Raw genomic sequence first — 27,713 nt, forward strand, 5'->3', positions numbered from 1 at the left:
GCTAGAGGCCAGCATCTGTGGGACCTACCTGTGTCTAGGCACCTGTCTTGTCCTTGTCTCTAGAAGCATGTTAGGAAATGCATGTCAGGGGGCCAGGGGTGGTCACACTCCCTTCCTGGCTGTCCAGCCTGACCCTGGCTCGGGACCTGGTCACCAGCAGTGACACATGGTTCTCAGAGTCTGTCTGTCCTAGTCAGACCTCAGAGACACAGAGGCCAGAAATAGCTTTTATTAAAACACTGATCATTATGAAAACACCTTGAGGTACATTAAATACAGCCTGCCAGTTGTACAAACAGGCTTGAAAACAATTTCCTATAAATTCTGCCTTCATAGCAGCATCTGTGGATTGGTACAGCCAAGGGGAGAAAAACATCCATTTAAAATGAGATTTCTTTTCCATGGTTTGTTACAAGAATTTAATTTGTATCACTGTTGCCAGCTGAAGGGGCCCATAAGTCCTTGGAAAGGAAAGCTCCCTGATGTTTGACAAAGATTTGGGGTCCAGCACGCCCCCATCTCAGCATCCCTGTGGTGCCTGGGGAAGGAAAAACTCCCTGCGGTTTGACAAAGATTTAGGGTCCAGCACGCCCCCATCTCAGCATCCCTGTGGTGCCTGGGGGTGGGGGGTTTGATGGCAGTGTCCTGACAGGCTCTGGTTCCGAGGTAAGCCGGCCCTCTGGGGAAGGACGGGGAGTCAAGGGAGCAGAGGCACCAGACCCCATGCAGGGTGCATCCTGTGCCTCGGCTTCCACCATAGACCCTGGCGGCCCTCCTATTGGTGATTAACCAGGGCAGGCAGCACAGGGCTGAGTGGGTGCGGGTGCAAAAGTGACGGGGGAACCAGCTTTCCCTGTGGCCAGGCACCCACATGGCCTGGGGCTCAGGGTGCTCGATGCAGGGACCCTGGTTCCCGGATGTCACCGAGTAGAGTGGGGTTGAAGGTGCTGGGGCCCCAGCCTGCTGCCAGGCACTGCTCTCTTCCTGGGACCTTTCCTGGAAGCTGGGAGCCAAGCCCTGTGGGAGCCCACGTGGTTGCCAGGCCCTCAGGAGGTGCTAGTCCAGTGGAGCAGGACTCAATGCAGAGTCCTCATCCAGAAACACTGAGTGTGAGAACGTGTCTGAGGACTGAGCATTGAGAACACCTAGATGACGGGCTTTGGGCCAGAGTGCCCACCTGCACCCAGGTGGAGGCACAGCCTGTGTCAGGTGTCCAGAGGCAAGAGATGTGTCCCCGTGCAGGGAGGTAATGCAGAGGACACGGAGCACCAGGCCAGGCCTCCTGGGGGGGTCACCTGTCCGGCTGCTCAGTGACAGTTCCAATGCCCACAAGGTCAAGCCTCACTCGAGCGACAGCCACATCTGAGACTACAGGTTTAGCCTGGGAATCCACTGTGTGAGCCCCCAAGCCTAATGTGGGCCCCCCTGCCCACCCAGGTGAGCCCCCTGTAGCCTGCAAAGCTCTGGCTGCCACCCCACAGAGGCCCAGATGAAGAGGTGCAGGCTGGAGGCTCAGGGGAGACCCCTTGGAAAAACCATCAATTTACTTTACCTACAGAGAGAGTGGCTTTGGGGACTTCAAAAGCCCTCAGCTGAGAAAAATTAAGAGATTTTCATTTTACAGTCTGGATAAAGTGCTCATAAATTCATCTCTGGGATGTCTCGAGTGGAGAAGTTCCAGCTGTCATCAGAGGCCTGAGTAGATATTGGTCCAGTTCTTACCTCTGGGAGGCGGTGATCAATGATAATGTGACTGAAACAAAGTGTTCACAGCTGACCGTCACCTGGGCTTCCTACCTTGGGGTCCAGGGGCTCCTCTGGGTGTCTGGGCTGGAAACACTCTCCCAGCCACCCTCTCCCCACTCCCTGACACACCCCAGCACACTGGCCCAGGCTGCTGGACCCCTGGCAGTGTGGGCACCTATCTGGCCCAACCCCTACACTCCCTGTGTTGGGCCCGTGGGTTGAGGACTGGGATTCAGCTGTCTTGTCTCACAGGAGCCACCAGCCACAGTCCAGGATGACACAGGTGTCCCTGTGGCTGTAGAAAGTTGAGGATGGTGCTGCCTTGGGGCCATGGTTGAGAAGTAGCTGCTGCTGAGGTCACCAGAGCCAGGGGTCCGGGGGGGTGGCACGAAGATCCAGGGCCCCCAAGGAGGCCTTTGCACACTCAGGGTGGGGTTTATGGAAAGGGATGGACAGCCCGCATCTTCCAAAGCAGATGCAGCTGCTGCTCAGCTGGGGAAGGGGCTGCTCTGGGTCATGAGATCCCTTGAGGCCAGTCTGGCCAAGGCAGATGCGGGAGAACCCTGGGGGCATCCACAGGGGCTTGCTATTCCAGGACAAAGTGCTCTGTGCCGAGCGGGTTAAAAAGACAGCGAAGAGGCTGCCAGAGAGGAAGCAGGGAAGATGCTCTGGTTGGCGGTGGGTGGAGCAGGGAGGGGTTGCCAAGGAGACAAGGTGATGGGGGTCTCTCAGAGCCCCTAGTCCCAGCCATCTGTCCCCCAGGGTGGCTGGGCCACTGGGGTGTCCCTCATTGTGTATGTGTTCACCAGATGTGGTGGCCGTGTGGCCCTTCGGGCAGATGGCTGAGCCCAGGATGCCATCTGGGCTAGAATTACTTAATTTCCTTAACAATCAGCATCTGAGACCGGGTAGATCGTGGATACAAACCACAAGGGAAAATGGACTCACTGCCTAATGCCCTGCTTGACCCACTTAAACACTAAATTAAGTCAGGAGTGGGGGGGATCCTGCTCCTCCACGGCCCCAACCTTGAAGATACTTCAGTTCAGCTAGATGCACGACCCTGTCACTGGATTCCTGTTGCTCAGCTCGTTCAAGGCACCATCTGCCTGACAGCACCAAGGATTCACAAGGGACACGGGAGAGTCGTCTGCTGTGTCACTGGGCTAGGTAGGAAGTGTCACCCCCAGAGAACAGTGGACGGGGTTCTCATCCAGGGCAGAGCAGCTGTTTCCTGCCTGAACCACCCTGGATCGCAGCCTCTCCCCACACGCTCGGTGCCCCCGTGGGGACTCAGGCACCAGTTCATCCGCATCTGTGTCCACGCCCAGACGGAGGCGCTGTCACAGCTGGCCCAGGACACGGGTGCTGAGGACAGCCTCCTCCATGAGGCACTCCTCAGGGGGCACAGCTGAGCGGGCAGAGCCCACCACATGCCTCACCTCCACGGGCAGGGAGCTGCTCGAGTGCTCCAAGAACTTGGCCACCAAGACCCTGGCGTCCTCAAAGGCCTTGCTGTCCACTAAGGAGCGCAGCCGCTCTTTGGAAACTGTCTGTAAGGCCTCTGGCGTTGACCGCGGGTCTGCTTTCCAGGCGTCTGATTCCCTGGGTGAGAGTTGGTGCCGAAAGGTGTAGGCGGCCGTGATTGAGTGAGACAGGGTCGCTGAAAATTGGGGGAAAGACACAATCTGAGAACAACGGACACAAAACAGAAGGCAGCCGTCCAGGAATTCCTTGAAAAGCAAACACAGGGATGATTTGGACAAACTCTGCCCAGATTCCCGTGTCCCAGCCTGGTCCTCACTTCCTGTGTCCCTCTGTGCCTGGCCCCTCGCACCCCTGAGTTCAGCCTGCATTAATCTAGAGGGGCTGCAGCCTCCTGGAGTTGAAGGGCTGGGAATGGGAGGGTGGGATTCAAAGCTTGCTGGCGAGATAGGGGCTGGGCAGGGGTCTCAGTTCTCTGCTGGAATTCACAAGCATTGTGTGTGTTGGGGGGATGGGGTGTGATGCCCCTTCTCAGCCTTCCCCAGCTCCATGACCTTTGCCCTTGAGGGCTGGATGGCATCTGAACACACATCTGCCTGGAGAGCAGAGCAGAGGGTGGCAGAGGGCAGTGAGAGTCCCTCCCCATGTCAAGGACAGACAGCAGCCATGCCTCTCGAGGCAGCCAGCCCAGGGCCCAGGGCCCCCATGCCAAGGGTGGGGAAATGACACCAGCTCCCAGTAGGGTCGTGGCCTCTCTGGATGACCCACAGAAAGAACCCCATCAAGGAACCCAGCTCCAGGCGGTCAGCTGTGATGAGTTGCCAAGGACCAGCCTAAGGCCCGGCCTGCCCCATCTATGTTGCAGGTCACACAAGAGAACACATTCTGGGTGGTCTGGGGTGTGTTTTGTGGCAGTGAGCAATCCTGGTAATGAAGCATGAGAAACTGTACAAGACTCACACATGGGGGGTGGGGGCCTCTCCCCTCCAAATAGAAACTCATAAATACAGTAAAACCAGTGATAAATCAGGTGTAGCCTCTAATAAAGCCCACCAAGAGAGTGGGGAATGGTGGAGGGCAGCCCATCTTCCAAACCCAGAGGGCTGGGTCTTCTACATGCCTGGACCACTCTGGGAGGGGCTGGCTGGGTTTAGACACAAGGCAGCTGAGGACCACTGGTACTTCCGCCCCCTGCACAGAAGTTATCAAAGGGTTTCAGAAAAGGGGTGTCTCACCAGTCCCCAGTGCTGCTCGGGACAGTCCTGCTTCGAGGTCCTGGCTGCAGGATGGGGTGTGTGAAGAGGCATCACCTTAACCAGAAAGAGTTCAGTTAATACATAGCCCAGGGGGAAGGAATTCCTGATAATACTATAGTGACCCTCCTGTGTCTAAGATGGACATCAGAGGTAAGGCCAGCAGTGGAGACCCCTGAATATAAACCCGGGGGAGGAGGTCCCCTGGCCTGTCACTTTCTCAGCACAGCCTCAGCAAAGGGCAGCCAGCTGACACCACTGACAAACCCAGAGCCCTTCATCCCAATCCCCATCCACATCTGGGGGTCCAGGCGCCTGGGAGGCACGTGCTTTTGATGAACAAAACAGTAACTGTCAGAGGTGACAGCATGGAGAGGCAGTCACAGGGGTGACAGCTTGTAAGCAAGCCATCACTGCTCTTTAGATCCATCCCTAATATGTCAGGGTTTGCAGTGCATGAGCTTCACTGGAGGGGTGAGGAGCAGGGACCCCAATTGGGTGGTGGTAGCCCTAAGGGGCTTAGAAACATCTGAGCCAGGAGCATGTGAGCAGCCGGTGCGTCCTCAGGAGAAGGTTGTGGGGGAGGTGGTGGGTGAGCTGGCGGGGGGTGCAGGAGGGATGGGAGGGGTGCTGACCAGAAGCGGCAGAGGCACTGCCTGTACTTTCCAGTGGGGCATCTCAGGCAGTGACCTGGGTGGACACTGGCTCCATGCAGGGATGGGGTTCTCCTGGGGGCAGGATGGGATCTAATCCACCTGGGGTTCAGCTGGACAAGACCATTGACTGGTCCAGGCGCCACTGGTCTCCTCTGACTTCTTTCACTGTATGGACAAGTCCCCACAGCGATGGTACTTGTGGTCAAGGGCCTCCCAACTTTTAGTGGCACAGACCCAGAAGGAGGTGGGGGTCTTCCAACTTCAGGATGTATGAGACCCCCTAGGGTGTGCTGTTGGACTGCAAGGTGCAGGACCCTTGGGCCAGGTCTCCCATCCTGGGGGCGCCTAATGTCATGTGGACAACACTGACCTGACCCAGCGTGCTCACGATGTGTCGATGCAGCCAGGTCTTACGTGGCTCCTTGTCCCACCAGATCCCTCAGCAGACACAGGCACTTCCCACAAGTGTGTAACCCAGGCTGGTCCTGGCAGGGGAGTCACCCAGGCTGAGACGGATACAGACTGTGGGCTCTGCCTGACCGGAGGCCTCACAGGCCCCAAAGCTGGTGTGAAGCCTGCAGGTTAACGCCAAGGCTGGCAGACCTGCCCAGAAGGCTGTCATCTCCCTGAACTTCCGTCTGCCTGCCCTCCTCCCTGACTGAGCAGCAAGCTCAGTCGGAGCACAGCAGAAGTTGCAGGCTGGCCATCCCCCTTCCAGGCTTCGGACATCAAGTTCACATTGCCCATGTGGACAGAGGGGCCGGGGCCGCTGTACCTGTCGTCCTGGACGTGCATGAAGTGGGGTCACTGATGGAGCGGGCCATGCGCCTGGGACCTGGCCGCACCCGTGTGCCCTTGTGGGGGCCCTCGGGGGACGTGTGGTGGGGATGCGGGGTAGGTAGCGGGGTGCCCGTGGGGTTGTCGGGGGACAGGTGGCTCAGGCCAGGAGCAGCGCTGCCCTCGGAGGCCAGGAGGCTGGAGCTGTCAGCCAGTGCTGCAAAGAAAGGGACCCGAGTTAGTGCTGGTGACCACCGAGCCCCCCACCATGAGGGAGAGTGTCCTCCAGAGTCCTCCCAGGGGGCAGGTGTAGCCCACCCTCCAAACTCCAAGCCTGGAAAAAACCCTGTCATTGTGTGAGGCTGATAGTGCTCCGTGTGGAAAGAAGGGGGACCAGAATCACTCCAGGAGGGCCATGGGCTCCACAAGAGATTCCAAGTCAGAAACCAGCTGCACCTCCCATCCAGGGCATCCTGGGGCGGGGAGTCTGAAGCACAGGAAGGTGCACAGGAAGGGTCTCTCGCTCCAAGGGCAGGGCCTGTGCAGAGAGAGGTGGGGGCTTGAGGGACCCTAGCACCCCCAGCCAGGTTCCAGTGGGTCTGAGAACCTGTCTGCCCCGACACAGGCCCAGAGTGCAGCCCCTCATCAGGCAGGGGGTTAGCCCAGCCCTGACCACTCTGGAGGTGGCCTGGCACCAGGTATTGAACAAGCTGCCCTGACGCCCCAGGTGTGAGAACTGCTGCTCAGGCCGGGCTCCACCCCTTGCTTCTCCACAGGTGGCCCTGAGGCAGGACTGGACCAGGATCCATCTAAACAGGGTCCCTAGCAGACCTGTATGCACACCAGGGCCTGAGGACCACCTCACTGCCCTCCCTCCTGACTGAAGTAGATGTTCAAGTTGAGCGGCCCACTTGGGGGACATGTGATAAGAACCACAGCAGCTCGAACTCCTGCAGGGAGGTGAGGGGAAGCTTTGGGGTCGTTCTTTCCTCTCCTTCCTGTGGGTGCTGGGGGAGCCTCTCTATTCCCAGAGGTCCCAAGTGCCCCACATCCATGCACATCCTGTGCCCAGGGCCCACCCAGTCACCCCCAGTCCCTGGACAAAGATATGCAGCTGAGAGAGGGTGGGAAAGAGGTGACAGGCAGCCAAGCGGGAGCTGGCTGACGTGACCGTCCTGCAGCACCTGCGCTCAGCCACCCCCCTGCCCCACTCTCCACTGCTGCCGCCCAAGAGGTGGTTTGAAACCATCAGTCCCATCTGTCCATTTGGAAAAACAAAGATGAGCCAGATCTCACAGATTACATTAAAAAAAAAAAAAATCTTCAGGATCATCAACACTTTCCTTCTTTAAGATACTGTAAGAAGAAAATATGTGAGAATAAACCTGCAGCCATGGGGTGGAGAAAGATTTTATAAACATGATATTGATAGAAACCATAAAGGAAAAGCCTGATACATTTGACAACAGAAGGAATGGCAAACTTGTGTATGGTGAAGGCCTCGTTAACAGACTTTGGAAACAAAGCCTGAACGGGGAAAGCAAGCCTGTCATAAACAGGAAAACTGTCGCTCTTACACATTTCCTCACTTCTCTATTTAGCAAATATTTTTCTTATTTGTTGTTATTGTTGTTTAGTTGCTAAGTTGTATCTGACTCTGCGACTCCATGAACAGGAATATGGAAAACCATGAATATGAACTCCATGCCAGGCTCCTCTGTTCATGGGATTTCACGGGAAAGAATACTGGAGTGGGGTGCCAATTCCTTCTCCAATTTTTCTTATAAATCTAAAAAAAAATAACTTCTAGAGAAAAAAATGGACCCCCAAACAGACCTACAAGTTGATGATAAACATGTAAAAACTTGACACTCACACAATCCTGTGTGTGTCAAGTTCACCTTTAAGAGTGGTTAAGGTCCCCAGGAGTGACAATGTTTGGGGGGGGGGGTACGGGGTTTGTAACAAGCACCCTTGGTGGGAACATGAACTTGTAATAAAACCTTTCCAGGACACAGTGTGGTCAATATCCCCAAGTCCATGTTCCCCTGGACTTGGCAGTTTTCCTCACTGGAATTTATCCCAAGAAAATAATTGGGCAAGGGCCCAAAATCAAGTGTATAAATGTAGGAAAGAAAGAACACTTTCCTGTTTCATTAGAAAAGTTTAGACCTAGACATTGTCGTCATAAGTACTATAAAATCTTTTCAAGACTACCCAGCAGAGTGTTAAAAGTCTTTTGAATAGTATTCATTCCTGTGGACTCTGATCCCAATTTCCCCTCTCTTTTACCGCTTTATTGGGGTGTAATTTGTATGCAAAAGCCCTGTATATACTTAATGTATATAATTTGATGAGATGGGACATATGCACACAAAATTGATCCCAAGTTTCTCAATGTCAGTGAAAGTCCAGTGATTGAGTTCCTCAAGGACATGCAGTCACAGAGAGACAAATGTGACTTATCTCTGAATATATGTCGTTAATAGAAACCTGATAAAATTAGAACAACATTGCAGGAAAAACTGATGGTCCAAGGCTGATAACTCTTTTCTGCACACCGCCCTCAACTCCTTGGCTTGTGTCGTGTGACTATATCTTTGGGCTTCCCAGGTGGCTCAGAAGATAAAGAACCTGCCTGCAGTGCAAGAGTCATGGGTTTGATTGCTGGGTCAGGAAGATCCCCTGGAGAAGGAAATGGCAACCCACTCCAGTATTCTTGTCTGGAGAATTCCATGGACATAGGAGCCTGGTGGGCTACAGTCCATAGGATCACAAAGAGTCGGACAGGACTGAAGCGACTTAGCACGCACTCATGCAATAAATGCGTTCAGCAAGGTTGTCCAATTTGAGGTGAACACATGAGTGAATCCCCTGAGTCACAGTCAGTCACACATACTGACCATGAACATGCGGAAACCAAAGGTGTAAATCCAGTGCCGATGACAAGTTGCTCCAGAGAAAATGAAACATGTAACACACACACCAACAAAACCTGCCCAGGATCTGTAGGTGAAAATGATACTGTGAAACCACAGTGAAACCCACAGAGACAGACTGTGTTCCTGCCTTGGAAGACTCAGCTTTAGAAAGATGGTGATCCCCTAAAATACTGAACAAATGAACTTATTCTACACTGTGTTCCTGCCTTGGAAGACTCAGCTTTAGAAAGATGGTGATCCCCTAAAATACTGAACAAATGAACTTATTCTACACAGACTCAGATTTGGAGATCAGACTTGTGGTTGCCAAGGGGGAGAGGGAGTCAGAGGTGGGAAGGACTGGGAGTTTGGGATTAGCAGATGCAAACTAGTATGTAGAGACTGGACAAACAAGAAGGTTCTAATGTATGACACAGGGACCTGTATTCATTATCTTGGATAAACCACATGGAAAAGAATATGAAAAAAGAATGTGTGTATATGTATAACAGAGTCACTTTGCTGTGCAGCAGAAATTAACACAATATTGTAAAAAAAAAAAAAAGATAGTGATTCTGTTCAAATAGCTGCACAGGTTTAATGTGATTCCTATCAAGATCCCAATAAGATACAGGTGAACTGATTGGCTATGAAAAGATTCTTTCTCCTTGGAAGAAAAGCTATGACAAACCTTGACAGTGTACTCAAAAGCAGAGATACCACTTTTCCGACAAAGGTCTGTACAGTAAAAGCTATGGTTTTTCCAGTAGTCATGTATGGATGTGAGAGTTGGACCATAAAGAAGGCTGAGCAATGAAGGACTGATGCTTTTCCACTATGGTGTTGGAGAAGACTCGTGAGAGTCCCTTGGACTCAAGGAGATCAAACCAGTCAATCCTAAAGGAAATCAATCCTGCATATTCACTGGAAGGACTGATGCTGAAGCTCCAATCCCTTGGTCACCTGATGCGAAGAGCCGGCCTGTTGGAAAAGACCCTGATGCTGGGAAAGATTGAAGGCAGAAGGAGAAGGGGATGACAGAGGACAAGATGGTTGGATGGCATCACTGACTCGATGTGAGTTTGGGCACACTTTGGGAGACAGTGAAGGACAGGGAAGCTTGGTGTGCTGCAGTCCATGGGGTTCCAAAGAGTCGGACACGACTAAGAGACTGAACAACAGCAGCAAATGAGGGAAAGGGCGCTGGGGTGAGCGGAGCGGACAAAGCCCCCTGGGGAAAGTATGAGGTTCCCAGGTCTGACCAGTGGGGCAGAGGAGGAGGATGTGTGGAGCCTCCCCTGTACCTAGCAGGAGTGGCTCCAGCAGCTCCCATCCCTTCAAGAGGAGGAGACAGAGGATGTAACAGGAGGAGAAGAGAAGAAAAAGGGAGGAGGAGACACGCCTGGAAAACTACCACCTTAAGTGTTTCAGACTGAAGAGGATGTACTTACCTTGTGAGCTGAAGCCCGCAGCGACGTCGGGGTCCCCGGGGCTGGGTTCAGTCACTTGCGGCTCCGTGCTCGGGAGCTGCAGTGGGAAACGGGATGTGGGTGGTCTGCTGTCTGAAGGGTGCATCACAGCCACCTCTAGAAAGGCAGGTTGACCCCAGAGCTCGTCTTCCACAGACATGTAAGCAGGGCTCCAATCTTCTCCCCTGAATGTGTGGGGTGGGTGGAGGGAGACGCCATTTCCAAGACTGAAGCTCCTTCCTTGGACCTTCTGCACTCAACCGTGTGCTCACCCTGAGAGCCCACCCTGAGTCCGCTCGCCTTCCACTCACAGGCACTGTCTGGGACTGATGGTCACATGGTCCCTGCCTCACCAGAAGCAACAGGACAGCCCTTCCCTCACCCCCACCCCCTCCTCTCTCCCTGCCCTCATCCTGGGAAGAGAAGGACCATGGCACCAACACTCATGGCACCGCAGTGCTCTGGGCTAGCAGTATGCACACAGGCAGGCACTGAACACGCTCCGCACTCCCCAGGGCTGCGTGCACCCGGCCTCCTCCTCTGCCGTCCCCTCACACGTGGGGTCAGGAGGCTGCTCCCAAGGCCAGGGGTCCAGGTGCACACGGAGCGTGTGCCAGGTTGATGCAGGCCCCCAAGCCCAGTGGAGGGGGTGGCTGTGAAACTCGAATCAGGGTGCACGGTCCTCACACTTTTGCAGCTTTCTTCTTGAATGACTGTAAGGCCCAGAGAGGCCTCGGGAGTGTGAGGGGAGAAACCAGCCTCCTCTGCTGAGCAGGGATGGGGCACGTCTGCTCTTTGACCACCCGCTTTGGGCTGGGATCCGCCCCAGGCTAGTGCATCTATGCCCTCCCTGCTTCAGGGCACAGCAGCCTCTCCCCTCCCCAGCCATGCACCTGAAGGCATGAACCCGTGTGCACTGACCCTGTGCCCCTCATGAACACCATCCCTGGGTCCTCGTGGGGTTGGCCAGCAGGGCTGGCCAGTAATGGGCTGGTGGAGGCTGGGAAGGTCAGGCGGGCTCTGTGGCGGGCCTGGTTCCAGCTCAGTAATTACATTTCTGTCTCCCTCCTGCTGAATCGAAAGCTTATAGTGGGTGCCCACCTTTCCTTTGTCAAGCAAGCGGGGGGATAGGCTACTGGCCCCCACCCCACTCCACCCCACCAGAGGGGTGAGCTGCACACCCACAGGGATCAGACAGGGAGGTGCCCCAATGGTCCCTTGAATCCCACATGTATATAATACCATCCAGCACTCAGCACTCCCTCTCTGCCAGGGAAGGGTTGGTTGGGGTGAATTCACAACATCCACACCAGGTAACCTGTGTGGGAAATCTGTGTCAAGAATCTCTAGCCAGGGACATCCCTGGTGGTCCAGTGGCTAAGACTCTGTGCTCCCAGTGCAGGCGGGCCTGGGTTCAATCCCTGGTCAGGGAACTAGATCTCACAGGCAGCAACTAAAAGTTCTCATGCTACAACTAAAGATTCCACACCCTGAAACAACAACAAAAAGATTCCACATGCCACCAAAGAAGATCAAAGATCCCACATTCGGCAACTAAGACTTTTTTTGTGATTTTTGCAGGAAGCGGTTTTTAAAAAAAAAAAATTTATTTATTTGGCAACTAAGATCGGGTGCAGCCAAATAAATAAATATTAAAAAAAAAAACAACATCAAAACAGCCCCCTTCAAAATCACAAAAAAAGGAACAGTGCCCAGAGGTTCATTTCCTAACTCTTGCCTGTATCTAACCTTTTTGACTCCCTTTTTTTTTTTTTGTAGGAGTGGGTGGCAACTTCAGGCCTGAAAATAAAAAGCTTCTGGCAATAAAGAAATATAAATAAAACAAGAGAAGTAAAATACACGGCAAGACAAGGTCAGGAGGAAATTGGATTCATGTCATGTTTTGCAGAAGCGGCACCGGCTTCTCTCTGGCTCACAGTCAAACCTGGTGTCAAGAGGAGACAGTTCCTGGGAGCAGGGCATCCATCACCCTGGTGAGCAGGGTGTCAGGGTTGAACTTGAACGTGCCCCGCCCTCACCACCCCATGTCCAAGGCCACCTGGCCACAGCTCAGCTGTGGGGGAATGGCTGCTCACTTCAACCAGCATTGTCGGTGAAACACAGAGGCAGTGGAAGAAATATATTTGCAGCATAGAATTGGAGCTGAAATTTGAGTTTAGCAATAAAGGCTCATAACAGCTCCCACAGGACAGAGGGTGAAAGGGCTGGGAAAGGAGAGGCTGCATGAATGATGTAATGTGGATGCTCTGATGCCTGCATTTGTTTATTCCCAGATGTGTTGTTTTGACCACTTATCGTAACTGAAAAGTCAATTGGCATTTAGGCAAATAAGCAAAGTTTCCCCATCTCCCTTTCTTGCAGGAAGCTGGGGCTAACACGTCTTGTGTGGAAACTCTGCCCTATGTCTGTAACAAGTTTCCTACTCCTGGCTGAGGTCAGGCAGCTGTATCCTAGGTTCACAGAGCGCTGTCCTTGGGTCGGGGTGGGGGCAGTTATCGGCAATCGAGGAAAAGGGGCACTAAGGTTTTGGGCTCATTTTCCAAAACAATCTTTCAAGATACTTGACTTACAGGTTTTCAAATGTAAAAGTCGTTTTGTCTGAAAATACAAATAATAACTTTGAGGCCTTGGGGTTGGACACAGCTCTGTCATGTCCCTCACCTTTCTCACAACTTCTGGCCCCACCCACTGTATTGCCACCAAAATCCCCAAAGCCCTGTTAGGTCACATCCACCCCAGATGCTCAGGTGCTCAAAGGAAGGTCTACAGTGTGGCGTCCAGGGTCATCAATCAGCATCCACATCATTCCCGTGAACCCTCTTCCTGCCCCCTAGGCCTCCACGAGGAGCTGCTCTGGCTCACAAGCCCCATCCACCCACAATGGCCCAGCTGGCCCTTCCTCCGAGGCCACAGAGAAGTCCATTTGTCCCTGTCCTGTGACCCTGAGGAAGGGGACCCCATTCACCTCTGGATCATGGAAACTGTGAACCAGTGCACGGTATTACGGACCCCCCGGATCACGTGCAGGACATCAACCTGGCAAATTTGCCCACTTTCCTGTTGTAGAAAGAAACTCCCTGCTTCCAGTCCTGCCCCAAGCTCAGGCCACGGAGAAGAGAGCTCATCGCAGACCAAATCAGAACGGAACCTGAATGAGGCCAAAACACATGGTCAAAATGAACATGCTGAGTTCGGAGGTGGGGGGGAGGCATGTTTCTTTCCAAGTCAAAAATCTATTGAGATGCGCGGCCTCTGCTCTGCTCAGACTTGCACGGCGTCTGCTTGTCTTTCCAGGGGCAGTTGTCTTCCTCTCTTTATCCAAAGGAGCACAAATAGGCAATTTATACACATCTGACCTAACAAGGGTGTAATTAACCTTCTCATCTTCTGGGGAGAGGGGCTCGTGCTTTAAGGGAGCTGCTCCTGACTGTCAAGTTAGGGGGAGGGCTGCCTGGGAGAGGGGGCAACTGGCAGGCGCAGTGTTCCTTCCATGGATGGGAGGGGTTCCTGGACTCCCAGCGTCCCCTACTCCCCCTGCTCCCCTGGGGTGTCTGTGGAATTGTAAAGTGCTGCCAGGCCACAGGGTCAGAGAGAATCAGCCAGCGGCCCCTGGACTGGGAGGAGGAGGGGTGTGGTGGCCCTTTCATCGCAGATGCTGCCAGCCAGGCCCAGGGAAGGGGGGCCACATCCAGTGACAACAATCAATTGTGCAGGCGCTTGTAATCTGCCAGTGTCTGAGCTAACGCAAGCTCATGTAAGATGGGTCTTTGCCCTTGAAAATTTCCTCCCCAAAATCCTGTGAAAGAAATCTCCACTTAGAGAATTCCTCATACTTTTGGAAAATGATGTCATATGGGTCTTAGAACAGGTATTACCATCATCATATTCCGATATAGTCTATTCTTCAGGGAAAAAAAGAGAGTAAAATAGTGATAAATACTCAACATCCTTCTAGGTCCAAGTGTGGGGGTGCCTCAAATGTCACCCTCAAACCCAAAGCTGGATCCCAGCCCACTGGATCCTCGGAAGCCCAGCAGGGCAGGAGCGCGGCTGGGGCTTCTCGCTGGCTCCTGCCCTGCGCTGTCCACGGGGTGGTGCACACAGACCTGAGAATCACTGCGTAGCTCCTCTCCTCTGGACATGGAGGGAATATGGAGATGCAGGCTAGGGGAGCCCGGAGCTCTGTGTGGCAGAGGGGTTGTGGTGCAAAGGCGGACGTGGAGGGGGAGGTGGCAGGGGTCCCTCCCACCCCAAGGTGGCTGAGGAGAATCACACAGTCCTGTGGGCTTCCTGGGGTCTCCAGTTCCCTGGCCGCCCTGCCCAGTGCCCCTGCTGGTTACAGGCTGAGCTGCCTGTCTGCTCCCGGGTCAGCCCCTTCTGCCTTCCAGGGCCCTCCCTCCCCTGGCCCTGGGGAGGCCCTGGCCCCATGCTCCAGGCCCTGGCACAACCCTTTTGTAACCCCCTCACCCTGTTCCCACACCCCACCCCCACCCCCAGCTATTTCCTATCCGGCCTCTTCTTGGAGCATCTTGCCAGAGCCATTGACCCCGGTTCCCAAATGTGTAGCAGCTGCAGTGGGGATTTGGGAGCCAGGCTGATCCTCAGATTCTCAGCAGCCCCAGAGTGCTGAGGGTGAACCCAGCATCTGCATTTGATTGACAATCCCTACACAGAGTCAGGAGGCCCCCTGGAACCTAGAAAAAGTATCCACACTCCTGGTCCCCCTCCTCAGGTGCCATCCCCCACTCCCGATGCCATCTGGTCCTGCCCACTCCCCCACCCCATGGCAGCTGGTCCTGTCAGTCACCAGTAGCCCTTGGATGGTGAGCCAGATGGACGGGGCTCAGTCTTTAACCACCTCCGGGCAACACTTGGCTGGTGTCTTCCTCCCTGAGCACTGGTTTCTGGGACCCCCAACCATGCCTTCTCCTCGGCCCTCACCCCCTGGATCCAGGGCTTCAGTGACCATCTCTGCAGCAAACCCCAACCTCTCTAAGGCCCCAAGTCCAGACCCTATCAGCCACAGACATTCCCTTGGATGTTCTGATGATCCTGGTACCCAGCAAGGAGCAGCAAGTAGATTGTTGTCCCCTGATCTCACATTTGCCCCTCCCTCTGAGCCTTTGCAGGAGCTGCCCCCTCACCTGGGAGCACACCCCTCCTCCCTGACCTGCTGGCCTGCCAATGGCTGAGGCCTCAGCTCCCAGGATCCTTGGACCCATCCAGGGACCAGCATCCCTGCCCAGTGCCCCACAGAGCTCCGTTCAGGACTCTGACCACTCTCACAGGAAGTGGGTTCCCTTGACAATATTGACTGATCAATTTTTATCACGAAGAGAAAAATAAACCACTTCAGGAAGGCAGAATGCTCTTCAAATGCTTCGCTTTAAAGGGAAAAGTTCCGGAGAATTTGGTCGTTAATGGATCTAGAGACGAGAGTCACTCACATCACACTGCTGCCTCCTCCCTCTGGGGCTGTTGCCTGGTCTGTCCCTTCCCCACACAGGAAAACAGCCAGGAGACCCAGCTGAGTCCTTCTGCTGGGCTGACAGTCTCAGGACCTCTTGGTGGGAGCAGGCCCTGAGAGAGGCCCTGGGGTGTCAGGAGCCTCTGCCTCGGCTGGGTGGATGGCAATCACACCCCAGGAGTCCGAGGAGAGCCCGTGGTAGAGACGCCCCCCAGGCGCCGAGCCTCTTCCCTTTTCTTCCTGTCACATAGCTACTGGCCTGTAGGACTTGATCCCCTGAAGACAGGACTGTGTCCAGTCACATCCCTGGAGGCTGAGCCCAGCACAGGGGGTCCCCAGGGCCACTCCTCAGGGGTGGCGGAAACACACAGGCCCTGGAGCCTGGCCTGCTCACCGCGGGACCCGTCTCACAGGGTGACAGTGTGAGGTTGGGCCTGTACCACCTCTGGGGTGGGGGGGTGGCTCCATGGCTGCTGAAGCCCCACGGCCGTGCCCCTGGAAGTCCCGGTCCCGTCTGTGTCTCCTCTGCCTGGTGTATGGGGCCCAGGGGTGGCTGCAGCCTGCTCCCCGGATGGCTGTGTGTCCCCCATCAGACACACACTGTCAAATCCCTGCAGTTCCCCAAGGGGCCACCATGTGGCCCCATCACTACATCTGTATTTGGGCCAGTGCAACCTTTCCCTGTGTTCAACGTGTCTCTGCCCTTGCCAGTGACCCTTGATATTCGGCAATGACAGCATGATGACAAGGATGGTGGTAACAATACCAAAGAAGTGCAGGTAGCTTTTGCCAAGTTAGACCCTGACATGTGCCCAGCCCTGTCTATTACAACTGTCCTTGTCCACCTGAAGGGCTTGGTACTATTATGATCCCACTTCACAGATGAGGAAACCGAGCTCACACATCCTGAGTGTGTGCCTTCTGGGCTCAGGCCTCTCTCTGGCTGGAGCCACCAGGCTTCCGGCAGGAGCAGGGGTTCAAACCAGCTGTCACGTGTCTGGCTGACCATGACAGTGGCCTGTAGCTGAAACAGGCCAGAGCCCCCTGCATACTCAGGCTCCCTGCCCCTGCCTCCTGCTCAGACAGGGCTGAGACATCAGTGCCCACAGGTTTGTTGAATGGCTGGGAGAGATTCCAAAGAAGGCAGAAAGGCCGGGAACAGGGAACTGGCCTGTTGGAGGGCCTGGGACTCACCTGGTTGGCAGGGCTCGGGCCTACCACGGCCTCGTAGGGTGGTGGGAGCTCAGCAGGGTACAGCAGGCCGGGGCTGTTGATGGCGACGCCGTACAAAGTGCCAAACGGGGAGGAAGCGAAGTCCAAGTGGAGGCCCCTGAGCAGCAGAAGGAGGAAGGTCACCCTCTGGGGAAGGAGCCGGCTGTTCCCATTGCCCTCAGAGCAATCGGAACAATTCCCCACACAGAATTCTTGGGTGTGTGGAAAAAAAGCCTCATTCACTAGGTGGTTCTAACTCTTTACTGCTCTCAAAGGATACTGGTACTTTCACCAACTTCACGGTCTTTTCCGTAACAATGAAAAACATCTTAGAGCTGATTCATCTTTAATTAAATGTGACTGTAACATGACAGGAAATAGGCAACCCACTCCAGTATTCTTGCGTGGAGAATCCCATGGACAGAGGAGCCGGGGGGGGGCTACAATGGGGTCACAAACAGTCAGACACGACTGAGCATGCATGCATGTTCAACCTGAGAGCTGTACTGTGTTTTCTGAGAGTGGAATAGGACTGGTCCTGCCTGGGTTTCCCCTCGGATACCCTGCAGTGAGGCCAGAGGAAGCACACAGGTCTCTGAGCATCCTACTCCACCACCACCCTGCCTGGGGCTCTGCTGTCGGGACCAACATTCAGGCCTTCATCTGCCTCCCCTCTGCTCACCTGCATGGACGAGGAGCAACTCATGCCTTCCCCATCCCCATACGGCTTCCCATTCTTGGGCCCCAGCATCCCTCAGGGAGGTGTTCCCAGAGACACCAACCTGTGGGCCTCAGCAGTGGGTGTGCAGGTGTACTCTGGAGGGTAATAGGGCGGAGGGGGCAGCGGGGGCACGAACTCATCGAAATCCAAGGTCTGGTGGAGCACGGTACCATGGGGGGTCAGGCAGGCTGGGCTGGCAGAAGGTGCCCTTTGTGGAAGGAACTGGAAGACAGAGAGGTTCCGAGTGATCGGTCGGCCGGTATGGCTTGTGTCTCATGAAGCTAACTGTACTGAAGCTTTAATGACACAGTTGGAACTCAGGGACTTCAACCTGTCAAACAGTGTTAGTTGTTCAGTTGTATTCAACTCTTTGTAACCCCATGGACTGTAGCCCGCCAGGCTCCTCTGTCCATGGAATTCTCCAGGCAAGAATACTGTAGTGTGCAGCCATCTCCTTATCCAAGGGAATATTCCCGACCCAGGGATCAACCCGCACTGCAGGCTGATTATTTACTCAAGGGAACTGGCTAAACACACATGTGAAACAATGGCTCTGTGAGGATCCCCTTCCCTCTGGAGCCTCATCGCGCTCCATTCCCCTGCTGTTATACAGACGTGTCTTCTGAGGCAAAGCACAGTCTGGGAAGACTTTACTCCTATCTCTGCCACTAACTCAGGCTGCATGTGGCTCTTGCCTTCTCCACACACAGAGCCCAGTCAATGCCCTGCCAGCCAGTGTGAGCCGAGGCTTGTGCACTTAATCATCTGAGACAGAGGTGATTCCATGGCCAAGGGCAGTGCGGATGTGCCTGCTGGCCTTGACTTTGGAAAGCCACTTGCCCCACGGCCACTGCACGAGGCTGAGCAGCCAGGATGAGGCTAAGGGTCCTGGGGGTCTCATGGAGTGAAGACTCAGGAATTAGAGAAATCAACAACACCCTCAAGCATGAAACACAAAAGGCAAAGTGCTTTCCCGTGGAAGGTCCAATTCCACCAGGAATGAGAGAGGTGAGGAGGTCCAGGTGATCCTATTAGCAGGTTTAAAGGAGTCAATGTGGTCATGCGAGGGAGGCTTTTTAAAGGTTAAACAGAGGTCTCCATTTCTGCTCTAAAGTCCAGATGGCCTTTCCAGGGGGTGTTGGCCTGTCTTCAAGGAAGCATCTCAGACTTAGCAGCAGGCACCTGGCTCCTTGGCCTCCACGGTGGGAATCCCATGAGTCACCCTGCCATCTCCCCAACACCCCTCAAATCTGTCTGCCAAGGCAGCGTCTATCTGGGAGCCCAGGGTCACTGGCCCTGGACTTTGCTTTGAGACAGGCGGGTGGAGAGCCGCACCCCACGGTCTCCCCAGAAGCTGGTGTCATTAGGTTCTACCCACAGAGGCGTGAGAGGGAGTCAGACAAAGATGCAGCCAGGGAGAAGGGGTTCCTCAGACTGCTCCTGCCCTGCCCCTCCTCCCCTCTGTCCTCTGCCGTTCACCCCTGGGAAGTAATGAGATCCCTGTAGGAGCTGTGCTGAAATCCCAAGGGCGAGTCTTTTTCCCTCCGTGGCCCTGGGTCCAGTCTGTGTCTTATCTCTGAGCCTTGTCTGGTACCCTAGGCCCAGAAGATGCTCTATGAGCATCCACTTCACAGGTGAACAATACCTCCTGGCTGCCACCTCCAAGTAGCCCCCAGGTTATCTTCTCCTTTTGAGAGCGTCTAACTCACCTCTCTGCCTTGGTTTTCTTCCTCTTGTTCTGCTTTAAAAAGTTACGTTTAATCCAACGAGATGAGGTTATCCCCCTTTAAAACTCTTTTACATGCCTCTGCTCCCTGGATCCCACCAGGTTTCTAGCCTCCTTACCCACTAACCCATGGTATCCCTGAATCCTCCAACTGCCTTTTGAACCAACCCCAAATACCAAACAAGGTCTGTTCTCTCTCCCTGGATCCTGTCTCCTTTCACCCTCAACCTCCCAGTCATCCTCAGGATGTGCAGAAATGCTCACTGTCCACAACTTCCTCTGTGGCCCCAGGTCTGCAGGGTGATGGCCAGGTTTGGAGCCAATCCTGCAGCTGGGTGTGCTGGGGAGGAAACGGGCCCTAAAGAATCACTTCCTTCCCATGTGGTTCTGCTTGCCCTGGGACACCTGTACAAGCCTTGGGTGGTCCGTGTGATGACAAAGGGGTACCTGTGCCTGGTGAGCAGTGTGAGGTCGGTACCTGTCTGAGGTATTCACATACCTGGTGTGGGCATCACTGTCCAGCTCTCATCATCCTCAAAAGAGGACTTTGCATTTTAGTCTCTGCTGGAGAGAAGCCTGTTCTCATGGGTATGCTCTGGGGGGAGGACCCATGTTAGGCACATGCTTCCCAGGTAGTGCTAGGGGTAAAGAACCCACCTCCCAATGCAGGAGACAGAAGAGATGTGGGTTTGATACTTGGGTTGGGAAGATACCCTGGAGGAGGGCATGGCAACTCACTCCACTATTCTTGCCTGGAGAATCCCATGGAAGAGGAGCCTGGCAGGCTGTAGTCCATGGGGCCGCAAAGAGTTGGACAGAAATGAATCGAGTTAGCATGCACGTACATCCTTGGTAGAAAGAGCAGGATTATTGCCATGGAAAAGGCTTCTGAATGGAACTCTTGTCAGTAAGCTGGAGCTCTCTCTCCCTGCACTCTGGACCTAGGAGTGACAGCCCCCTAGGCATCCTGCTGATCTCTGGTCCTTCTACCCCTCCCTCAGGTGAGCAAGGAGGCCTCCTCAAACAGGTTCAGATCAGTTTTAGTTACTACTGTTAATTTACAGTGAAATATGAATGCAGACAAGAAAACTTGCTTGTTCTGTGAAAACTGAGTTGGAGGCTTTGGAAAAGACTTCATAGCTAAGCAGAAACTGCTGCCAAGGTGGGTCTTGGCCAAGTGTTCGTCAGGATCATAATACATCCATGCAGATGGCTTCACACAGCTGAGTCCAGCTGAAAGGAACTAAATCTGGAAATCACAGAGGGTGTGATTTCCACGAATAACCTGATACACCAAAGAGACCTATAGTCAAAATGAAGAGCCTGGCACCACACCAACCAGGGTGACAAATGCTCATTTGCATTTTTAAAGTCAAAATACAACGTTCCGTGGTATAAATGCATCATTTTACGTAAGTCTGCTGTAACTGGCTTTTTAGGTTAAGATACCCATCGATCCTCATCTGATAGTTAAGTAACACCTAGGACCTGAAGACCCTTGTGGTGAACCCAAACCTCAAGGAGAGTCACTGTGGGTCCGAGGAGGGCTGAATGGGTAGAAGATGCAGGTGAATTTGCCTGATCTGGGAGCTCTTAGGGGCACTCTATCCCTCTGATACAGAGGCCAGCACCCCTTCCAAGCTCCGTGGGCAAGCCCACTGCATCACGTCTGTGAAGGCACGGTACTCTGCCTGCCGCATCGGAAGCAGATCCACTTCAATAAGGCACAGGACAAGTGGAGAACATAAATGACAGCAACAAAGGACGATGCTAACAAGCTGGTGCCGAAGGGAGATGTCTGTAATAGCAGACGATGTCCCTAAGGCTGGGTGGCAGGCAATAAAATAAGTGGGGAGGAAAACAGCTTACTGAAAAAATGGAAAACTGAGATTACACGTAGGAAATAAAACTAAAAACATGCAATTATAGGCCTGTGGACGTAAATGCTTTCTCCATGAAACTATATCAATAAATGGAATTTTATCATCAGATGGTCTTTTGGAAATAATGGTCCACTATTTTCAAATGTATTACAGGAATTCAATTAGATAAATTCTGACCATAGGCATAACAATTTGCATCTCATGTAGGCATGTCTTCATTATATGAATTCTCCCTAAATTATTAATTATTCCAAAATGTTGATCCACAGACATAAGAATAAAATTGTGGGCTCCTTCCACGTGGGATAAGGCCTTTGTTGGGAGTCACAGTCTGTTGAAGGGAGTGCCCTGTGGCTTTTCCTGCATAAATACACCATGGTCGGACAAAAACATTCTCTAACTTTCTAGGTCTGTGTTTTTATAGCAGAGCCAGAACTTAAAGGTACTTGGGTAGCAATGTGTGTATAGACAACCCCTAGACTTTTTTTTAGTTTTTATCTCAACCCCTTAGAGTTGTCTGACCTACATTTAAATTGATGGCAATATATTTAGTGACGCTCTTTTACATAAGTAACAGTAACAAAAGATGAAGTTAACAAGCTGGTGCCGAACAGAGATGCACAAACGGAGACACGTGTAATAGCAGACGATGTCCCTGAGGCTGGGTGGCTGGCAATAAAGTAAGGGCAGAGGAAAACAGCTTACTGGAAAATCTTTTGAGAATCTTTCAAGAGCACTCAATTTTATTGTAATAGAAGTAATTCTCTTTTTGCACTCATATTTTGTTGGTTCACACAGTAGTAGAATATGCACTTACAACCCATATACCCCTGGTATAAACTGGTTTGGGGATACATACAACCATGGCTGACTATTTTTCTGGGCTCCAAAATCACTGCAGACGGTGACTGCAGCCATGAAATTAAAAGATGCTTACTCCTTGAAAGGAAAGTTATGACCAACCTAAATAGCATATTCAAAAGCAGAGACATTACTTTGCCAACAAAGGTTAGTCTAGTCAAGGCTATGGTTTTTCCAGTGGTCATGTGAGAGTTGGACTATAAAGAAAGCTGAGCGCGGAAGAATTGATGCTTTTGAACTGTGGTGTTGGAGAAGACTCTTGAGAGTCCCTTGGACTGTAAGGAGATCCAACCAGTCCATCCTAAAGGAGATCAGTCCTGGGTATTCATTGGAAGGACTGATGTTGAAGCTGAAACTCTAATACTTTGGCCACCTGATGCGAAGAGCTGACTCATTGGAAAAGACCCTGATGTTGGGAAAGATTGAGGGCAGGAAGAGAAGGGGATGACAAAGGATGAGATGGTTAGATGGCATCACTGACTCAATGGACATGGGTTTGGGTGGACTCTGGGAGTTGGTGATGGACAGGGAGGCCTGGTGTGCTGCAGTTCATGGGGTCGCAAAGGGTCAGACAAGACTGAGCGACTGAACTGAACTGAACTGTACGTTATAATCCAGTGTGCATGCTATTACAGCTATGACAGATTTTCTTATTTGGTTGGTAATTTCTATTTTAATTCTGAAAGCTAGGAAATGCAAACTTTCAGTGTTTCCAGCCCTGCGGTTCCGTTAGTTTGATCTGATTGGAGTGATATTTCCAGATTGACAGGAAAATCTGTCGAGGTGAGTGGACCCCCACGGCACTTAACCTTCCTTTACATAACATACCGGAGAGAAATGTCTACATGAGGGCTCAGCGAGTGAGGCCAGGAGTTCATTGCTGCTGAAGAGATGCTTAATTAGGTGTCTTTTGGAAAACTGCTGCCTCTCGAAAAGGTCAGCAGGCTGTGACAGCTGTGTGGAGGTACACAGGGAAGAATAGGCCGCACGTGATTAGAGCCAATGAATTTTTAACACCTTGATAATGATGCTCTCTGGCCCTGCGTCGTGTTGTGAACTGATGAATTGCTACAGGGTGGGTGGGGAAGAACAAAACACACAGGCTCCTACAAGAACAACTTGCCTTTGTTTCATAAGATGCTTGAAACATTGGGGAGGAGGCAGGGCAGGGCCTGGAGGGGCCCAGGGGAGCAGGGAGGGAGGGTTCCTACCCTTAGCATGGAGAACAGCATCTTCTCATCACTTCCTCTTGACTTGCTGACTTTAGCGGTAATGTACTGAGCAGTGGGTCATGTTCTATTCACACAAATAACGAAGAGCCGTCACTATTACTGATTGTGTATTAATCAGCATGTGACCTCCACTCTTGGCCTCATCCCTCCCCTGGGGACCAGCACTTCCTCATCTCTAAGACCCTGGCTGGAGGCTCCAATGATAGCCGACCAGTGACCTGCTGCTGGATTATGAGCTGACGGTTAATGAGCAAGTGTGCAAGGCACAGTGGAGCAGTTTTTCAATTTGAGAAGAGCTCATATTCTAACAATCCTGCTTTATTACAAGTGAATTCTGGGGGACTTCCCTGGCAGTGCAGTGGCTGAGACTCTGTACCCCTAATGCAGGGGCCTGGGTTCAATCCCTGGTCAGGAAATTAGATCCCACATGTTGTAACTAAGGATTTGCATGTTGCAACTAAAGAGCCCACAAAGAAGATCAAAGATCCCACAACCTGCAATTAAGATCTGGAAGAGCCAAATAAATAAATAGATTAAAAAAAAAGAAGAAGAAGAATTCTGAAGCCTGGAGACAGTTGCATGGCTCTGGAGGATGTCTTGGGCTATACAATGGTCACCACAGTTACTCAGCGGCACAAACCTGGGGCTCCCTAGAGGCATGTAACGGTAGCTGGACCCCATCAGCAAGGAGCTCCAACTGCACCTAAATAAATACATCGGTGGCATCGAATCTGTGGGTTTCTGTCTTCCAGAGGGTAGCATGGAGGGACCTTCAAGGATCTCCAGGCCCCATGTGCTGCTGTCAGGGCTCATTGTTCTGGTGGGAAGCCAGCGGTGTCCATGCTGCATTGCTCTCAAACTGGTTGGGGGAGGGGTCAAGACCCCACCATTTTGACTGTGCTGGGGAGAGGGGGAGAGGCGGGGGGCCACTTACCATCTGCAGGACATCGGCAGAGACCATCTGCATGCAGCACATGGCTGTGGCCAGTGCACACACAATGGTGGACAGGACGTTGAGGGCACACACACTGAAGAGGAGTTCCTGCGGGAAAAGACGCAGAGGGCGTCAGCACTGTCTTGGCAACGCAGGCGGCAGGACCCTCAGCACTGCCGTTGAGGTCCAGGACAAGGGCAGCCACCTGTTTCGTGGGGCTTTTTTTTTTCATCAACACTGGTCTATTACAGACACATTTGTGTACTCTCCCACATGGTTGATCAAATTAGATACTAAATGATGTATTTTACAATTTTGATAATTATTAGGTGGTTACCATCTAAGAAAATCTTCAAAGTGCCAACATTTAAGTAGGTGGGCCATCTCTGTCAATTATAAAGTCTAACTGAGAATTTTGATAAGAAAAAAAAATTCCAAGTTTTTTAAACTTCTTTTCTTGAGAAAATTGTAGATTCACTTGCAGTTGTAAGAAACCATAGAGGGACCCTGGGTACGCCTCCCTTGGTTTTTTCCACGGCAGCATCTTACAAAACTACAGTGTGATATCACAGCCAGGAAGGACGATGACACAGTCAATGCTCAGAACACCTCCATGAGCACAGGATCCACCCTCCCTACCCACGTTGCCCTTTACAGACACACTCACCTTTCTCTCCCACTCAACCTCCCTTTCCAGACCCCTGTCAACCACGAGTCTGATCTCTGTTTTTATACTTTTGTCATTTCAAGGCTAGGATACAACTGGAAGCATAAAACTTGTGACTTTTCACAACTGAGTTTTTTCACTCAGCTTGATTCCCTCAAGATTCATTCAAGTTGTTCCAGGCATCAATAGTTCATCCCTGTAGGACTTTACTGGAAAGCCAGTAGAGGAAAGGGATGGGAAGGGTGAGGGGGAGTAAGGAGGATCACAGGAACCAGGAGCCCTTATTTTTGTTCACGGCAAAACCATCCATGCCATTGTTGCTGTTGTTTAGTTGCTATGTCCTATCCAATTCTTCAAATCCTGAAAGATGATGCTGTGAAAGTGCTGCACTCAATATGCCAGCAAATTTGGAAAACTCAGCAGTGGCCACAGGACTGGAAAAGGTCAGTTTTCATTCCAATCCCAAAGAAAGGCAATGCCAAAGAATGCTCAAACTACTGCACAATTGTACTCATCTCATATGCTAGTAAAGTAATGCTCAAAATTCTCCAAGCCAGGCTTCAGCAATACGTGAACCGTGAACTTCCTGATGTTCAAGCTGGCTTTAGAAAGGGCAGAGGAACCAGAGATCAAATTGCCAATATCCGCTGGATCATGGAGAAAGCAAGAGAATTCCAGAAAAACATCTATTCTGCTTTATTGACTATGCCAAAGCCTTTGACTGTGTGGATCACAATAAACTGTGGAAAATTCTGAAAGAGATGGGAATCCCAGACCACCTGACCTGTCTCTTGAGAAATCTATATGCAGGTCAGGAAGCAACAGTTAGAACTGGACATGGAACAACAGACTGGTTCCAAATAGGAAAAGGAGTACGTCAAGGCTGTATACTGTCACCCTACTTATTTAACTTCTATGCAGAGTACATCATGAGAAACACTGGACTGGAAGAAACACAAGCTGGAATTAAGATTGCCGGGAGAAATATCAATAACCTCAGATATGCAGATGACACCTCCCTTACGGCAGAAAGTAAAGAGGAACTAAAAAGCCTCTTGATGAAAGTGAAAGGAGAGTGAAAAAGTTGGCTTAAAGCTCAAAATTCAGAAAACGAAGATCATAGCATCCGGTCCCATCACTTCACGGGAAATAGATGGGGAAACAGTGGAAACCGTGTCAGACTTTATTTTTCTGGGCTCCAAAATCACTGCAGATGGTGACTGCAGCCATGAAATTAAAAGACACTTACTCCTTGGAAGGAAAGTTATGACCAACCTAGATAGCAGATTCAAAAGCAGAGACATTACTTTGCCAACAAAGTTCTGTCTAGTCAAGGCTATGGTTTTTCCTGTGGTCATGTATGGATGTGAGAGTTGGACTGTGAATAAGGCTGAGCACCAAAGAATTGATGCTTTTGAACTGTGGTGTTGGAGAAGACTCTTGAGAGTCCCTTGGACTGCAAGGAGATCCAACCAGTCCATTCTGAAGGAGATCAGCCCTGGGATTTCTTTGGAGGGAATGATACTGAAGCTGAAACTCCAGTACTTTGGCTACCTCATGCGAAGAGTTGACTTATTGGAAAAGACTCTGATGCTGGGAGGGATTGGGGGCAGGAGGAGAAGGGGACAACAGAGGATGAGATGGCTGGATGGCATCACTGACTCAATGGACGTGAGTCTGAGTGAACTCCAGGAGTTGGTGATGGACAGGGAGGCCTGGCATGCTGCGATTCATGGGGTCGAGAAGAGTTGGACATGACTGAGCGACTGAACTGAACTGAACTGATCCAATTCTTTGTGATCCCATGGACTGTAGCCCGCCAGGCTCCTCTGTCCATGGGGTTTTCCACACAAGGATACTGGAGTGGGTTGCCATTTCCTTCTCCAGGTGGTGCTACTAGTAAAAAACAAAGCAAAAAAAAAACCTCGTCTGCCAATGCAGGAGACTTAATAGACATGGGTTCAATCCCTGGGTCTGGAAAATCCCCTGGAGTAGGAAATTGCAACCCTCTGGAGTATTCTTGCCTGGAGAATTCCATGACAGAGGAGCTTGGTGGGTTACAGTCCGTGGGGTCACAAAGAGTCAGACACGACTGAGGTGACATAGCAGAGCACACAGAGCACACAATTGATTATGTTCATTAGAAGGACTGATGTCGAAGCTCCAATACTTTGGCCACATGATGCGAAGAGCCAACTCACTGGAAAAGACCCTGATGCTGGGAAAGATTGAGGGCAGGAGCAGAAGGGGACAACAGAGGGTGAGATGGTTGGATGGCATCACTGACTCAATGGGCATGAATTTGAGCAAACTCGGGGAGATAGTGGAGGACAAGGAAGCCAGGACTGCTGCAGTTCATGAGGTTGCAAGGAATTAGACACAACTTAGTGACCAAACAACAAATTGTTGGTTTATCAATTTTCTAAGAATCTTTTTTGAAAGGAACTGAACATAAATTAGAGTGAATATACTTTAATTTTGGTGATTCAGAAGGTATCAATAACCATTTTCTCGCTGGACTTCAGCTTGTTCTGAGTGTTTGCATCCACTGTCCTGGGGCTAAGCCATGGTCCTGGGTAGCATGCCTATGTGTCCACTGCAGATGGTAGTGGGAGCTGGCCAACAATCTCTGATCCACTGTAATGACCTGCATGACTTTGGGAAGCTGTCTCATTTCACTGT

The 27,713-nt window shown here is 52.0% G+C and overlaps 1 protein-coding gene across 1 annotated transcript in view; it reads right to left on the minus strand.

Annotated features, from left to right (window-relative positions):
• Positions 1 to 213: 213 nt before the first annotated feature.
• Positions 214 to 27,713, minus strand: part of ENTREP2 (endosomal transmembrane epsin interactor 2) — a 241,270-nt gene continuing 213,770 nt past the window's right edge. The window contains exons 5-11 of the mRNA XM_070775270.1: positions 24,365 to 24,472; positions 17,790 to 17,950; positions 16,990 to 17,125; positions 10,290 to 10,365; positions 5,916 to 6,134; positions 4,467 to 4,541; positions 214 to 3,409 (exon numbers count right to left, since the gene is read on the minus strand). Coding sequence (XP_070631371.1) covers positions 3,090 to 3,409; positions 4,467 to 4,541; positions 5,916 to 6,134; positions 10,290 to 10,365; positions 16,990 to 17,125; positions 17,790 to 17,950; positions 24,365 to 24,472 — 1,095 coding nt within the window. The 3' untranslated portion in view covers positions 214 to 3,089. The remainder of the gene's footprint in view (positions 3,410 to 4,466; positions 4,542 to 5,915; positions 6,135 to 10,289; positions 10,366 to 16,989; positions 17,126 to 17,789; positions 17,951 to 24,364; positions 24,473 to 27,713) is intronic.

Source organism: Bos indicus, chromosome 21 (assembly GCF_029378745.1).
Source record: "Bos indicus isolate NIAB-ARS_2022 breed Sahiwal x Tharparkar chromosome 21, NIAB-ARS_B.indTharparkar_mat_pri_1.0, whole genome shotgun sequence".
Classification (NCBI taxonomy): Eukaryota; Metazoa; Chordata; class Mammalia; order Artiodactyla; family Bovidae; genus Bos; species Bos indicus.